The 17,120-nt window shown below is 41.1% G+C and overlaps 2 protein-coding genes across 6 annotated transcripts in view; both read right to left on the bottom strand.

The window, feature by feature from the left end:
- Positions 1-17,120, bottom strand: part of LOC105896847 (cytochrome P450 3A30-like) — a 20,641-nt gene continuing 3,521 nt past the window's right edge. The window contains exons 1-14 of one of the 3 annotated variants that reach the window (XM_031562555.2): positions 8,865-8,962; positions 8,541-8,709; positions 8,276-8,369; positions 8,068-8,120; positions 5,232-5,331; positions 4,199-4,312; positions 3,563-3,651; positions 3,065-3,213; positions 2,712-2,839; positions 2,214-2,298; positions 1,925-2,085; positions 1,310-1,536; positions 952-1,114; positions 1-640 (exon numbers count right to left, since the gene is read on the bottom strand). In XM_031562555.2, coding sequence (XP_031418415.1) covers positions 551-640; positions 952-1,114; positions 1,310-1,536; positions 1,925-2,085; positions 2,214-2,298; positions 2,712-2,839; positions 3,065-3,213; positions 3,563-3,651; positions 4,199-4,312; positions 5,232-5,331; positions 8,068-8,120; positions 8,276-8,369; positions 8,541-8,614 — 1,527 coding nt within the window. In that variant the 5' untranslated portion in view covers positions 8,615-8,709; positions 8,865-8,962 and the 3' untranslated portion in view covers positions 1-550. Of the gene's footprint in view, positions 641-951; positions 1,115-1,309; positions 1,537-1,924; positions 2,086-2,213; positions 2,299-2,711; positions 2,840-3,064; positions 3,214-3,562; positions 3,652-4,198; positions 4,313-5,231; positions 5,332-8,067; positions 8,121-8,275; positions 8,370-8,540; positions 8,710-8,864; positions 8,963-17,120 lie in introns of those variants that run through there. The other 2 variants (XM_042703566.1, XM_042703567.1) reach the window with 2 other exon arrangements.
- The window catches only part of LOC105896823 (cytochrome P450 3A30-like), a 24,665-nt gene continuing 16,701 nt past the window's right edge, over positions 9,157-17,120 (bottom strand). For all 3 annotated transcript variants that reach the window (XM_031562552.2, XM_031562553.2, XM_031562551.2), the window contains 8 exons: positions 14,847-14,935; positions 13,253-13,401; positions 12,929-13,056; positions 11,373-11,457; positions 11,047-11,207; positions 10,425-10,651; positions 10,079-10,241; positions 9,157-9,710 (listed from right to left, as the gene is read on the bottom strand). In XM_031562552.2, the coding sequence (XP_031418412.1) occupies positions 9,606-9,710; positions 10,079-10,241; positions 10,425-10,651; positions 11,047-11,207; positions 11,373-11,457; positions 12,929-13,056; positions 13,253-13,401; positions 14,847-14,935 (1,107 nt within the window). In that variant the 3' untranslated portion in view covers positions 9,157-9,605. The remainder of the gene's footprint in view (positions 9,711-10,078; positions 10,242-10,424; positions 10,652-11,046; positions 11,208-11,372; positions 11,458-12,928; positions 13,057-13,252; positions 13,402-14,846; positions 14,936-17,120) is intronic.

The following is a 17,120-nucleotide window of genomic DNA, read 5'->3' on the forward strand; positions in this document are numbered from 1 at the left end:
AACAATGCTGCCAGATTTTTTTAAATTATTTTGTCAATATTAACACCAGCATTGATGTGGCTCATCACTGTGCAGTCATATAATGTAGTTTACAGCTTAAAATAAAAAAAAACATTTAAACACCAGTGGCACAAATAAGGGTCAAACTCGTGGTCACTGACACAACCTCTGTTAAGACTTAAACAAAGATAACATGCAGTGGCACACACACACCTTTAAAAACAAAGTGGTGCTCACGCACACTCACAGGCATACCTCTTAACCCTCTTAGCTCTCACCTCTGTACACACCCACAGTATCAGCTACACATACAGGTACTAACACAGGCAATAAAACTCTCTCTGATTGGCCAGTAGGCTACCTCAGGATAAACTGCTGACAGGGAATTATTTACATGAAGATGCTTACAATCATGACAGAAACAGACAGGTAGAGGGACAATCGATTCTGGGGCTAAGGCATGTCCTAAATGACGAGTAATGCAAGTAGATTGTATGACTGACAGGTCTGATGGGACGTCCGGTGCATGTGGTCGTTCAGCCTCCGGGGTTCAGCTGCGCCCCAGCGGCCGAGGAACCAGCTGCAGTTTGATGGGTCTCTTTGGAGCCATTAGACCCAAGGAGTCCAACTCCAGTGGAATCTGAGGAAGATTGGGGAAATGAATAATCAATCCGAGTATTACGTAAAGAGTTAAAGAGACTAGCATCCAGCAGATTTGCCTTGTATCAGTTCAGTATCAGTTGGCCCTGATAAAAGCTAGTTAGAAGACAAACTGGTACATTTATGTGGGTTTATTTATGTGGGTATATTTATGTGGGTATATTTATGAGTATATACTATACTCCGACATAGAGAATAGCCGTGACCACTGGTGGTTGAAGGGTGGGTATCCCTCCTTTCAAACAAGTAAGCAAATCAGTGATTAATGACAAATTAAGGTGTTTCTCTCACCTCGGTCTCAGCACAGGTAGTGATGGTAAATCGCTGCAGCAGCTCCACGATGGCCAGCTTTATGCTGATGAGAGCGAAGCGCATCCCGATGCAGTTCCTGGGGCCCATTCCGAACGGCATGTACGAGTACGGATCAATGGTGTCCTTGTTCTCCTTATTGAACCTGAGGGAATGACATGAGACAGTAGCAAAATACATGAGAATATAAAAAAAATCCCCAACTACTGTTATAAAGTGAAGTGGCCAATTTGACCTGAATGTTATCTTGATATGTAACAATTGTTTGTATTCTGTGAGCAATCCTCAGGAATACTGTAAACTCAATTCAGTAGATGAGCTCTCTCTCCATCTCATGTACCTCTCTGGTTTGAAGTTCTCGGGTTCAGTCCAGAGTTCTGGGTCTCTGTGAAGGGCATATGTGGGCACCATGACAACGATTCCCTTGGGGATGATGACACCGCTGATCTCTACCGTCTTTTTGCAGACCCTCTCGAGGCGAGCAGCAGGAGGGTACAGGCGCAGCGTCTCGTTGATCACACAGTCCAGATACTCCATCTGCATCAGAGCTTCATACTGGACTTCAGCCTGGAGAACAAAAAAAAGTAGAAGCGGTTCTCACAACAACTCAACCTAGAACATCAGCATCGGGTAGGGTATCTTGCACTGGTAATTTTGCACATATCTTGCACTGGTAATCCTGCACAGTCCAACTAGGTTATGCCATTGGTTTCAGGGTTTCCTATGAAGTCCCAGCCTACGCACCAACAAGAACACAACAGTGCAGGTCCTCGAATACAAGCTTACTATTATTACTGGCTTTGTTTGTGTGATACAAAAAAATCATCCTCATTACCATTTATCTTCACCATTACTTCCAATTACCAATGATTACACCACTATGAAATACTTCAAATTATTTATTTTGTTGATCGAAAAATAAAAAATATCCCTGGCTCAGAGGCAGAAAGGTGACCTTGTCTGGGAAGACTTCATCAATCTCGTCGTGGAGAATCTTCAGGGTATCTGGGTTTGTGGCCAGAAGGTAGAACAGGAAATTCATAGTTGCACTGCTTGTCTCGTAGCCGGCAAAGATGAAGATCATTGCTTGAGACAGAATCTCATGGTCATTCAGTCCTAGGTGAAGGACATAGATGGTCATGAGAACGGCCTCTCAAAAAGTTGTTGAAAGTAAATGAACAGTACGTAGCACACGGATACTAATGATCTGAAATGTCTCTGGTCAGAGAATATGGTGGCGATACCTTTGTTAGTGCCATCCCCGTTTCCATTTTCCTCTTTCTGTGGAGCCTGGGAGTCCACCATCAGCTGTAAAAAGTCCACTCTGTTCTGCAGACATTAAAAGGCATGCAGGCACAAGGATGAACTTCACCTTCAGCAAATGGAGCAATGGAACAGAGACTTGGCAAAGTATAGTGCAGATTGCCTAACAGAGTAAGCGTTCAACAATGCTTTCTTTCATCATCCACTATCTATCTCTCTCTCTATATATATATATATATGTATGTGTGTGTGTATGTACAGTATATCTACTTGTGTGTGTTTATATATATATATTAAATCAAGACGGGATGAACAGACCCCTGACGCGCTGCAGAGTGTGTGTGTATATGTATATATGTACGGACTGTACATCAGTCATATATTAGTGGAGAATGTATGTATGGATGTACGTGTAAATATCAGTCATATATCGGTCATCCAGTGACCCACATGCTACAGCCACACAGACTACCACTGACCTTGCGAGAGTTGGTCACCCTCTCAGCCTTAATGGTCTGCAGTGCAGCGTAGAAGAAGTCCGTCACAGAAATGGGGAAAAGTGCAAAGTTCATTTTGTCCAAGATGGGTGCCATGAAGGGGAAGAAAGCTGAAGGTAGACAGAGAACAGCACATGTGACCAGAGACCACACTGGTTGGTTTCCCTAAAGACACTACAACACAAACTAGCTTCTTTACAGACTCTGTAGGAACTAATTCAACAGTCACATCCATATCCATATTCCTATTCACAGTCGTACTGAAACTCCAACTCACAAATTCACATCTACTGTAAGTTAAAAACACAAGATTGGGTTTGCGTGGCTAGACATACCCACTATCAGGAAGAGGGGGTTCAACAAGTCAAACTTCAGCATTTTCTTGATGTTGGTGACAAAGGGGTCTTTAGGGTTGTTCAGGGAGTCGATGTCCACACTGAAAGATGTGCTGGTCACCACATCCATGCTGTAAGCCCCAAAGTACCTGAAAACAGGATGTTATGCTTCAAATTCTGTAAGATTGTGTTTCTATAGATCTCCATGTCTCTCTCGATCTCTCTGCCTCCCTCTTCTGTTCAATAATTCCTCTCCCCCTATATCTGTCTGGCAAGAATATTTCTAGCGGTAGTGACATATCCATGAATACGAAACGGACTGGTCCTTAGTTCACAATGATTTATTCTTCACCTAAAAGCTATGGTCCTTAATAAATAAATAATGTGAAGAGTTCCAAAGGAACCTTGGCTTCGTAATATTGTGGAAGCCTTGCTTAGTGTGACATCCTCTCATATTCCCTCTGGCACTCCACTGAATTAGTCCACAGAAACACTCACTCTTTAGTGTCTGATGCCTTGGCCAGATCTGCATCCTTCTTCATGCTGTTCACCAGGTTGCGCGAGTGCGTCTTTATGATCCCAAACATCTGATGAGTGAGAAACAGACACACGTGTGGGTCTCCGCTGACCCTGTAGGTATGGCGTTATCAGATATAAAGTATAACCACTGCTTGAGTTTTACAGTAAAATGAATTATTACATGCGTTAGGCTGGTCATACCAAAACTGTGTTTATCAGTAACTGTGTGTGATGCCCATCTTATGCTCTATGATTTAAAAATTATTTTGAGAACATTTCATTTTGACCACGGAATTATTATATAGGGGCTGTCAAGGGTGCAGCTTATTGATCAAAAGTTATCACCAAGGACGACAGTGGAGGAGCGAATAAGAAAGAGAGTGTTAAAGAAGAGACCAAGAAAACCTTTAAGTGGCCACTGGTGAAAGAGGAAGGCATTGTAGAAAAATAATTCATAGTGGCCGACACATTTGCAGAAGGGTGACACATGTGGATGAGAAATGTAATAAATGTGTTCAAATTTTCTGAGAATTGTAACGTCTGCATCATGAAAGGGAGGAGAGAGAGAGAGAGAGAGAGAGAGAGAGAGAGAGAGAGAGAGAGAGAGAGAGAGACCTCCTTCAAGCGGCCACTGGTGAAAGATGGAGACAGCACACTACGAATCCTTTTCCAGTCTTCATCCTCAGCATTGAACAGAGAATCATACATGGGTCCATTGAGGCCAAAATCCTGTAATAGAGCGCATTCTGATTCAGATTCACCTCATTTGTCTTGGAATGCACATACAGATATTAAAAGAGTATAACACAGCAAATGAAGACAAATCAGGTAAACGAGTAGGAGCTAAAACAGGAATAAATAAGTATAAATACATTTTAATTCACAACACTGTGGTGTTAATTGTATTAAGTGCTAGTCTCTCTTTTAAGCATATTGAGGTGGCCTTAGTTCACCTAGTTCTTGAATACTTGTGCTGGTGTTACCAAGTCAACAGATGCATGTTCAACAGACCATACTTGTGACAATCAGCATCAGTTAATCAGATTTCACAATGCTTTGTTCTACAACACTTTCCTTTTAATAAACATCTTCTTGGGTAAAGAAGTGAAACGGAACGAGTAAAGAACGCAAAATAATTTTGACTATTTTAACTACATGTCACGCCAGCGCTGAGCCCTGCTCTTGCCACGCCCCCTCCTGATTCAACACACCTGCCTCAGTCACCTCCCTAATCCCCTGATTGCCTGATTACCTGCACCTGTCCCTCCCTCCGCCGCTACATAAACATGTTTTGTTTTCACGTGTATCCCCCTGTTCTCTGGCTGTTTCTAAATAAAGATTCTCTGTGAAATCCCATCTCCGAGTCCTGACGTCCGTTACACTACACTTCAGATTTACAGGACATGGATACTATCATATTATCTACCCAAGATAATGGATGAACGCTGCAATCGATGTAGCTCTGAATTACAGCTTTTGGTTTTGACACTAGTTGCAAGATGCTGTGGTTATCAGTCTAGCTAGACAAGCATTTACACCTTACATTTACTTTTAGGCAGAGACAGATATTTTTTAAGGATTTAGAATATTGAAAAAGTGCAGAAGATGTTGTGGAAGAGATGTGTCCTGAGCTGCCACACAACCGTACCCGTCTATTGGTGAAAATCGAGTAGCACTCCTTGACGAGTATGGTTTTGATCAACTCTGTGTCGGTGATGCAAAGAACAGGCTGCCGGCTATCATAAATTCTAGAGAAAGAACAAGACACAAAAACGTATTCCTAGGCAAAAAAAGGTATGGTACAAGATATTCTTTGTACAAGATATGATTTGTAGGGCTGGGCAAATAATCACTATAAATTAGACATGTGAGGTGGAGATTTGTCATTGATGTTAAAGTAACATTATGTAACAATTTAACCTTAAAATAACAGCTTCAAAATCATTTTAGTGGTACCACGACTTTTATTATGGAGAATGGCGTCTGTGCCACTGCCACAGCACGCCTGGTGCCCCTTATATTGCACTATGTAACTTTGGGGCACAGGGCGTGGGACCTGTAATCGAGAAAGAGTCAGTCTCGGACTGGCATTTACTTGTTGGCAAGAGCTAAAAGATACAAAAGGATTCTAGTCAGATGCTGAGATGGCCTTCTTCCTGTTGGACTAGTCAGTAATAACTTATTAGCTGTCTTGCTATGTCTTGTGTTGCGTTCGCTTGGTGTTTGGCTGTCTTAGGAAAGTTGACAACTCGCTAGTTTTTCCATCATAGACATCCATGCCAGTGCCAAGGCAACATAGGCTGTGACCTTATTGGGGTCATCCCTGTCTCACGGAGATCTGTAGTTTTTCCAGATGCTCAAAGTCATCTACCTGTTCTGTCTCAGACTAGCATCCAAATAAATTAATCTCATGTCAACTTCTTCTGGCTTCTTCTTTGGGTTCCGCCATTGTTTTTGCCGGTTCCATATCCTCCAGCTTACAGTTTTTTACGATTGGATAAACACTAAAATCAAAAGTATTACACAATTATCAAAACCTTTACTCAAGGAGCAAAACAACGACTTGGATTTGCACCACTATAAGCACATGTCAACATTACTCTTTTTGCAAAACAATACACACAAGTGATTTGCAAAACACTAAACACACTTGAATGCTTTAGACACAGAAGTATATCAAGAGGTCACTTCCTTGTAATTCCAAAACACTGACTGTCAAATTACCACACTTATGAGCCTGTCAAATAAACACAGCCATCAAGTGCGCAAACACATGACTGCTTAATTGTAGACACACCAAACAGGTTTAAGCACTATAGAAATGCAGCAGATGAGTTCATCTGTCTTCAACCAAAATGGAAGGAGTCAGAAGAAGAAGAGTGAGGGTGAGAGGGGGAATCCACAGAGGAGAAGGAGGAAGAAGAGGCGGAGGCCATGCCAGAGGCTGAGGTCGAGGTGGATGTAGAGGAAGAGGAAGACCTGAAGCAGGAGGAAAACGTGCTCAAAGAAGAAGAAGACCAAATTTATCAAATAAACTTGAAAGGAGGACGGGGGCCCATATTCACGCAAGAACAAGATCGAGAGATCATAAATATGGTTTTGGCAAATAATGCTATCAGGCTCAGAGAAATTCAAGCCAACATTATCGGTGACCATGCCATTTTCAATACAGTAATGTCTCTCAGTCAACACTGGCACACATCCTAAAAAGACATCAGGGCAAAATGAAACAACTTTATTTGTACTGTATTTTTTCTAAACTTTTTTGAATGGAATTGTAACCTGTACTGGAAACATCATTTTACGTTTGTCTGATATTTGCTGAGCTTACAGTGTTATGCACACTACTGAAGTAGCATGAAAACTGGGACATGTTTAGTTGTGATCCTCCATGTTGACATGTTGACTGATTTGGGTATATGGAGAGAATTAAATATTATTTTCATCAGTCTGCAGCATTGGTCTTGTGTAGTGTTTGTTGAATTTATTGTATATTTGCACTTTCTCTGTGTACTTCACTTACACTACTCTAATCACTGAGAAGTAGAATTGCTAAAAGTGTTTTAGGTTTATAACAGCAGTGTGTAAGTGGTACAAACATAATCCAGTCATATGCAACGTGTGTGTTTCATATGGTAACAAAGTATGGTTTTGTTAAACTGGTGTATAGTTTTTACAAGTGTTTCATTTTGCAATAGATCTGAGGTGTTTTGCTCATTGGGTGTGTGGTTGTGCTAATTGTGTGAGGTTTATTGAAAAACAAAACAAAGCAGTCAAAATTGTGTTTAAGCAATCGAGAAAAACTGTAACAGCAAATACACGTGTCCCACTGTCCATTAGAGGATGTCGAAGCGCGATTTGTATTTAGGACAGTGGCCTTCGCCCGTGACGGGGCTTTAAGTGCTAATTTATCTGCCTATCTTTGTGACATCTGATTTGATAAGACAAGGGCAGGTGCAGCTGTGCTGTCTGTCCAATGTCTAAAGTTCGCATAGTTTTGGTTGGGTTAAGCCAGAGACACACCAAACCAACAACAAAGATCTAGCGGCGAAGAAGGCTGACTGTTGCGTCGTCTGTGTGTGGGCCACAAAGTTGCACTTGAACACACCGCTAAGACCACATCCGACAGCCAATTAGCACATACGTTCTGCGATATTTTTTTGCAGTTGTGTTTCAGTGCAAATAATTACTTCTCTCCTTGCATACACAATAGCGTGACAGACTCAGTCACATCTTCAAATTCACGGCCGCAGTTATTTTTCACCACGTATTAGTTTGTAAACGGGATTGGTGTCAAGAAAAAAAAATCAGCAGTTGATCCACTATGTACTATTTAGACTATAACTCACAGTTTAATTCACATATATAACATCGGCTGTGTCCGTTCATATCATGATTCAACTCAAACAATTTGCAGTCTTAGAAAGCTTTAAAGACAGTAAGGTACATGTCTTTTTAAAAACTGTGATTAAAAACGTTCTTACCCCCATATCTTGCCATACTTCTGAAAACACTCCCAGTCAAAATTGTGGAATCCCTGAAGGGAAAGCATTGATAAACACATTTGTATTGTATTTAAATCCATATCTAAACTGTTAGCCAGTGATTGCCTACAATGTTTACTTTACTGAACAGTAGCCTACACCTAACCTGTGTGGCAACATTTTGTATCAATATAGAACACAAACCAACCTTTGTGTAGTTCAGCATATTTCCAAAAAATAGCACGGGCTTTGGACCGGGTATCCCCAACTTCTTGAAGACTCCATATGGCCAGTATCCGTACCTATGGCAACAGTGATCACTTTTTTTTCTAGTTTTTGCTAATATTGGATCGTTTTTTTTTCGAATTTGACTACCTTTTTGTTCTCATATTAATTTACAACACACTGTATGCTAATAGCATTTGGATGACCAATTCGATGTTCTGTGGACTTAACAAGTTAATTTCACTTACACCACAAGCAGGCCCAGGAATAGCAGGAGCAGTGTCCACGTCTGCGTTGATAAAAAGGACAGGTAAATCAACATCTTCGAAACCTCAAGAGCAGGATTTCCGAGACTGTATGAGTGGCCCCAGCGTGTTGAATATCACGCCCAGTGCTGTGGCGCTTTGACACAAATACCTGCACAAATACGATGGTAAATCATTAACACAACGAGATGCAATTTGCTGCTTGTCCAATGAAAATCATACAGAAGGGAGTCTTAATCCCAGTCTTTTAGAGCTAATTTTTGGTAATTTAAAAATGTCCAAAAGTCCTTGATTATAATGTATTACTTTTTGTCGAATACAGTGAAAATTCTTCACGTTGCTCTAGGTCCTCACAGTCTAGCTCTGTGAATGAAAGCAACGTAGTTTGGACCGAGCCAATCGCCAACAAAGGGCACTCATGCGCCAACATGCGCTTCAGGGGCACGGGAGGGAGGGGTGTATTTGATTGGCTCTTGAGCTCAAATATCAACAACCTTTAGCCAGGATCAAAGATTGCACCGGTAAACCACTACGCACAACAGATTCATCCCAAGGACAATAACAGACATGCATAAATAAAGTTAACAGACACAAAGTCTGAGGAAAAAAGGCTGTTTATTTCACAAAAGAACTAACCAAATGAACAAATTAAAATTAACCAAAAAAATCATAAGTGCCTTGATGAGCCTTCCATGGGGGTGAGGACATTATTAACCCACAAGATCAGAGCAAAGGTTAGATCATTCAATCATGTTTGATGAGTTAGTTAGAGATGAGATAGCTAGAGTTCTGTAAGCAACATCTGCTAAGATAAGTCCATGTAAATTAGTGGTAAAGAGGTTACATATAGATTTCATACTAAAATGGCATTATGCCCTCCAAAGTGCAAGGTAGGTCATATATAAAACATATACTTTTTATATGTTACTGCATATCAAAGGGGCCCTAATTATGTGTGTGAAACCACTGTTTCAGTTTTTCCATTTGGGTGAATCAACTGACGGCAGCACTGACAGGTGTGATGGGACGTCCGGTGCATGTGGTCGTTCAGCCTCCGGGGTTCAGCTGCGCCCCAGACGACCGAGGGACCAGCTGCAGCTTGATGGGTCTCATTGGAGCCAATAGACCCAAGGAGTCCAACTCCAGTGGAATCTGAGGAAGATTGGGGAAATGATTAATCAATCCGAGTATTACATCAAGAGTTAAAGAGACTCGCATCCAGAAGATTTGCTTTGCAAACACCAACAACAGCACAGTTGGCCCTGATAAAAGCTAGTTAGAAGACAAAATGGTACATTTATGTGGGTGTATTTATGTGGATATATTTCTGTGCGGTTTGCAACTCCCACATAGAGAATAGCATGACAGCTGGTGGGAATGACAGGCGGGTATCTCTTGCACATCACCATTCAAATCAATGTTAATAACCAAAATGATCACCAATGTGGCCGTTTAAATCTAATCCTTTCAAACAAGTAAACAAATCAGTGAATAATGTCAAATGTAGGTGTTTCTCTCACCTCGGTCTCAGCACAGGTAGTGATGGTAAACCGCTGCAGCAGCTCCACGATGGCCAGCTTTATGCTGATGAGAGCGAAGCGCATCCCGATGCAGTTCCTGGGGCCCATTCCGAACGGCATGTACGAGTACGGATTAATGGTCTCCTTGTTCTCCTTATTGAACCTGAGGGAATGACACGAGACAGTTGCAAAATACATGAGAATATATATAAAAAAAAAAAAAAACTTTTATAAAATGAAGCGGACAATTTTACTTAATGTAACAATTGTTTGTATTCTGTGAGCAATCCTCAGGAATACTGTAAACTCAATTCAGTAGATGAGCTCTCTCCTCCATCTCATGTACCTCTCTGGTTTGAAGTTCTCAGGTTCTGTCCAGAGTTCTGGGTCTCTGTGAAGGGCATATGTGGGCACCGTAACAACGATTCCCTTGGGGTAGATGACACCGCTGATCTCTACCGTCTTCTTGCAGACCCTCTCGAGGCGAGCAGCAGGAGGATACAGGCGCAGCGTCTCGTTGATCACGCAGTCCAGATACTCCATCTGCATCAGAGCTTCATACTGGACTTCAGCCTGGGGAACAACAAGAGTAAAAGCGGTTCTCACAACAACTCAACCTAGAACATCAGCATCAGGCAGGGTAGTAAATTATAGGGGGGGGCCTGCACATATCTTGCACTGGTAATCCTGCACATATCTTGCACTGGTAATCTTGCACAGTCCAACTATCTTATGCTACAGGTTTCAGGGTTTCCTATGAAGTCCAGACCATTATTACTGGCTTTGTTTGTGTGATTAAAAAAACATCCTAATTACCATTTATCTTCACCATTACTTCTAATTACCAATGATTCCACCACTATGAAATACTTTAAAATATATTTATATATAAAATATATATATATATAATATTTATTTTGTTGATCGAAAAATCTAATATCTCCCTGGCTCAGAGGCAGAAAGGTGACCTTGTCTGGGAAAACTTCATCAATCTCATCGTGGAGAATCTTCAGGGTATCTGGGTTTGTGGCCAGAAGGTAGAACAGGAAATTCATAGTTGCACTGCTTGTCTCGTAGCCGGCAAAGATGAAGATCATTGCTTGAGACAGAATCTCATGGTCACTCAGTCCTAGGTGAAGGACACAGATGGTCATGATCACGGCCTCTCAAAAAGTTGTTGAAAGTAAAATAACAGTAAGTAGCACATGGATACTAATGATCTGAAATGTCTCTGGTCAGAGAATATGGCGGGGTATTTCTTGGTCACTGACATTCAGAGATGAGGGGGCGTTACCTTTGTTAGTGCCATCCCCACTTCCATTTTCCTCTTTCTGTGGAGCCTGGGAGTCCACCATCAGCTGTAAAAAGTCCACTCGGTTCTGCAGACATTAAAAGGCATGCAGGCACAAGGATGAACTTCACCTTCAGCAAATGGAGCAATGGAACAGGGACTTGGCAAAGTATAGTAGTGATTGCCTATCAGAGTAAGCATTCTAAAAATGGTGTGGGTTGGACAGAACCATATTTTTCATCATCCACTATATATATATATATATATATATTAGTGCTGTCAAACGATTAAAATATTTAATCGCGATTAATCGCATTTATGTCATAGTTAACTCAAAATTAATCGCGATTAATCTCAAATTTGTATCTATTCTAAATGTCCCTTCGTTTATTTATTTTTCCATCATTTTATTTGTATTTTAATGCCCTTATCAACATGGAAAAGTGGATTGGCTTGCTTTAAGCAAATGTTTTATTTTATTATAAACCAACATTGCCAAACAGGGCGGTACAAAATAAAATTATAAAGTGCACATTTCAGGTAAACAAGGACTCAGCCTATAGTGCAGTTAAACCATGGCTTAATATTTTCTTTTTTTCAAGTTTGCTGGGAACATAGCAGTCAGGCCTCTTATTTCAGAAACAATGAACCGTAACAGTTAGGTTACCAATAAAAGGTAAGCCTACTACTTCTTTGCTGTCAGCCAGCTGCCTGTTGACATTTTCAGACAACAGTGAAGCTCACTTCTATTGCACAACACAACTTTTAAAAGTCAACTTTCCATTCAGAAGCTTTTTATCATCCATTTCGCCGTATCGCACTCACCATTCACTCAAACCGTAACGTTAGCCTACTACACAGTTTGCGAGGCCAAAAAGAACGTTCATCTAAAAAATAAATAAAAATAAAAATAAAAAAAATGAATAAAAAAAAATCGCGTTAATCTCGCGATAAAAAAATTAACGGCGTTAAAATGGGTTTGCGTTAACGCCGTTAATAACGCGTTAAACTGACAGCACTAATATATACACACACATACATACACACACACACACACACACACACACACACACACACAATATATATATATATATAGGACACTGTATAGCCCGCCAGTCAGTATCGGAAAATAAATCCCGGCGGGACGAACAGGACCCTGACGCGCAGCGGATTATGTATGCATATATTTTACCTGTTTATATCAGTAAAGTATGTTTGTATATATATCTATCATATATCAGCGGAGTATGTATGTATATATATCAGTCATATATCAGCGGAGTATGTATGTATATTTGTACGTGTACATATCAGTCACATATAAGCGGAGGATGTATGTATACAGTGGCGATTTTAGCCCGAAATTCTGGTGAGGCAATTTTGTATGACGTCATGTCATCTTCACAAAAATAGAGCTAGCTGATTATTATATTATTATATAAGCAATTTGCTATATAGAGTATAAGTGGAGTATGTATTTATATATGCACATGTAAATATCAGTCATATATCGGTCATCCAGTGACCCACATGCTACAGCCACACAGACTACCACTGACCTTGCTAGAGTTGGTCACCCTCTCAGCCTTAATGGTCTGCAGTGCAGCGTAGAAGAAGTCCGTCACAGAAATGGGGAAAAATGCAAAGTTCATTTTCTCCAAGATGGGTGTCATGAAGGGGAAGAAAGCTGAAGGTAGACAGAGAACAGCACATGTGACCAGAGACTACCCTTATTGATTTCCCTAAAGACACTGCAGCACAAACTAGCTTCTTAACAGATTACATCCATATTCCTATTCACAGTCGTACTGAAACTCCAACTCACACATTCACATCTACTGTAAGTTAAAAACACAAGATTGGGTTTGCGTGGCTAGACATACCCACTATCAGGAAGAGGGGGTTCAAAAAGTCAAACTTCAGCATTTTCTTGATGTTGGTGACAAAGGGGTCTTTAGGGTTGTTGAGGGAGTCGATATCCACACTGAAAGCTGTGCTGGTCACCACATCCATGCTGTAAGCCCCAAAGTACCTGAAGGAACAGGATGTTTTGCTTCAAATTCTGTATGAATGTTGATGAATATGGCTCATGAGAGTGGACCTGCAACCCGTACCAACCCATATGCAATTGATAATGATTGATAAACATATATACTATATGTGCTTTTCTGAATGATGCTTGATTCATGTCGTGCAATGATATAACCACTGTGTGCTCTCCTAATATGTGGTGTGAAACATGCTAAATAACTGTGTGTGGAAATTGGTTTAGTTATGCTTAAACAAACCTATATCCATATATGCTTGCTGAGAAAAGCGTGAAATATGAAATGTGCTTAACCAACGAGAATGTAAAGCAGAACAATGTGTACTTTGAGAGAGTTTGCAAACTTCACTGTGCTGTACATTGTGCAATGGTGGAGGGGGCAGGAAGGGGCCTCTGGGCCTGCGAGGAGGTGACACATGGGTCAGAGATGAACATATGTTGCTAAGAAGTGTCATGAAAAAGGGAGGTGGTTTAGAACGTGTATGCATGTGAGAGGGATTTAAAAGGCGAATGCAGTTTGTGTTCGCGAGTCTTCAGTCTTTGTCTTTATAGAATCTTCAGTATTCTTTTCTTATTTTGTCTTTGCTTGTTTGCTTAGAGAACTTTTTTATTTCTTTGTAACTTTTTACCTCTTTGACAATAAAAACAAGAGGTCATCTTTATTAACACCAATCTGCGTTTTTACTATGGGCTAAGCTACCCCCGAGAATGATGGCCTCCTTATCCTAGTATCCCAGCCACGAATCCAGATCGTCATCTCAAACAGGTCATCCGAAAGAAGCCGAGACCTCTTGAAGAAAGAATCGAGTGGACGGCTGGTGTGAATGGGTAAGACTGTCTGCTTTTCCATTTCAGGAAAAGGATACAATTAGGGTGACTGTAACTCCTTTTTGTATTTGGGGCTGAAACACACTCTATAGGGAGAAGAACAGAATGATATGATAATCCGAACTAGCCTGGTTTAGATAAGTGTGACCAACAGCCATAAATATTAATTGTGAGAGCATTCGAAAGCTCACGTGTAAAAACACTCAATTTTTATCTATAGGCGGACACAAAGGAACTTATTCTTCAATGTGTGTCTATGTATCTACATACTTTTCTCTCACCATCTCTCTTCTCGTTGAATCTTATTTTTCTATTGTTTTCTCCATGTCTCTCTCGCTCTCTATGCCTCCCTCTCCCGTTCTCCAATTCCTCTCCCCCTATATCTGTCTGTCAAGAATATTTCTCTGAATACAAAACGGACTGGTCCCAAGTTCACAATGGTCTATTCTTCACATCAAATCTAAATGGTCCTTAATAAATAAGTAACGTGAAGAGTTCCAATAGAACCTTGGCTTCGTAATATTGTGGAAGCCTTGCTTATTGTGACAACACATCATATTTCCCCCTGGCATTTCGTCGTATTAGTCCACAGAAACGCTCACTCTTTAGTGTCTGATGCCTTGGCCAGATCTGCATCCTTCTTCATGCTGTTCACCAGGTTGCGCGAGTGCGTCTTCATGATCCCAAACATCTGATGAATGAGAAACAGACACACATGTTGGTCTCCGCTGACCCTGTAGGTATGGCGTCATCATATAGAAAGTGTAGCGAAGGGAGAGAGCAGTCACCCCACCCGGCGTTGAACCCACATCTATGGGGTACCAAACCTGCACCCTGACCCCAGTGCCAAAGAGCCAGGCACAGTCAGAGCACATACTCATCTCTAGTGACGCCACTCGGGCACATAAAGTATAACCACTGTTTGAAATTTACAGTATAATGAATTATTATATGTGTTTTGCTGGTCATACCAAATCTATGTTCATCAGGAACTGTGTGTGATGCCCATCTGATGGTCTATGATTTCAAATTTATTTTGAGAAGATTTCATTGTGACCACGGATTTATTAACTATGGCTAACAAGCATATGAATGAGATGTTGCAGACTAATAAATCTGTTAAAACAAAACACGAACATTTGACAGCATATCACTCACATCCATGACAAGTCAAGCCATTAGGATACGAAAGTCATAAAATTATAAGATTTCTCTCATCATACTGCCTATGCGCTATATAGGGGCTGTCAAGGGTGCAGCTTAATGATCAAAAGTTATCACCAAGGAGGACAGTACTCCAGTAGCAGCCCATAAGTTGAGTATGAAGTATGAGCGGCATGACTTTTCTCTAGACTTTTTGCTAAAAGGGCGTGGCGAAATCTCAATGTTCGCTCGGGAAACGGTAAACGACAGCACCCTAGTTTTGTTCCTCAGGGTCAAATTAGCCAGAAACCGTTGAGAAAAGTCGTGCCGCTCATAATGCATACTCAACTTAAGCCTGCTAGTGGAGTCATTTTTGCGCCCCATGCGAATTAAAAAAAAAAAGTTTTTTCTTGAATATCTCGAGAAGTAAAGGTTTTAGAGATTAGAAACCTTCATAGTGCATATATAAATATGCATATTCCGGTCATTTTGAGACCAAATTCAAGTGTCTATGACTTTCAGAAGCTGAGATACAGATGCGCTGGACACGCCCCAAAATCTCGATGTTCGCTCGGGTTACAGTAGATGACAGCACCCTAGTTTTGTTCCTCATGGTCAAATTAGCCAGAAACCGTTGAGAAATGTCATGCCGCTCATACTTCATACTCAACCTATGGGCTGCTACACTGTAAACCCAAACAGTTCTACTAACTTATTAACATTATGTATTCAGTACTTAAAACCTGGTATTTCGTTGACCCAACTTTAAATGTATTAGTTTTCTGAGCAAGTGAAGACGTTTTAATTGTATTGGAATGTATTTGTTTGAGTAAACATTGCCTGATAACTCATATTTTTTTTGTTTCATTCAAACGTGACGTCTGACGTCATCAACGTCGTTGCAGGACTAGTCCAGAACAGAATCAGATATCTTGTGATGAGAGACGGAGACAGCAGACTTAATAATTAGTATCAGTTAGACTTATATAAGCATGTTCCTCCTGTAGAAGAGGAGTCGACCAACTTCGTAGGGTGACCATATTTGAGTTTGTGAAAAAGAGGACACTTCGTCGCGGGGAGGGGCGTGGTAGTGTGTAGCATACAGATGACCCCGCCCCCTCCCCCCTCGACGGAATTTTGACACCTTTTCCACATGCAGATGTCATGTGCTGTTGTAAACAATGCAACTAGTGGAAGCGGCACGGTGCTCAGTGTTGCCAGATTGGAAATGGTGAAGTATCGTGTTAAATGCTCAAAATGATCATCTTTGGAGGATAATTATCGTGCATCTGGCAACACTGAGAGGCCGGTCGACCAATGGCAGTTCTCGCTACAGTCAGAGCTTGTGCTAGAAGGTGGAACGTAAGGGAGATATTCTTTCCTAAACTTGTAAGGGCGTAAAAACTAGTTTGTGAAGGACCGAGAGAAACACAAATATCCGACGAGGCAAAATCCCAGACGATTTTGCAATCACTGCCGGACGCATGTCCGGGTAAAAGAGGACGTCTGGTCACCCCACCAAAGGAGATATTTTAGTAATCCTGTCGCTGCTAAGCGTCCTTATCTGGTAAGTAAACAGTGTTTTTTAGGTGTTTGTTGCAACAAAATTGCGGGAGCAAGTGAAATTGCGATAAGAAGTGGCTAATTTCCCTCTTTGTAATTATTATTGAGTAATCACGTCTTGGCTGTCAAGTAGCAAGTTTAGTGGCACGACTGTTGGCGCTGGCGGCTAG

This window comes from Clupea harengus, chromosome 24 (assembly GCF_900700415.2).
Source record: "Clupea harengus chromosome 24, Ch_v2.0.2, whole genome shotgun sequence".
NCBI lineage: Eukaryota > Metazoa > Chordata > Actinopteri > Clupeiformes > Clupeidae > Clupea > Clupea harengus.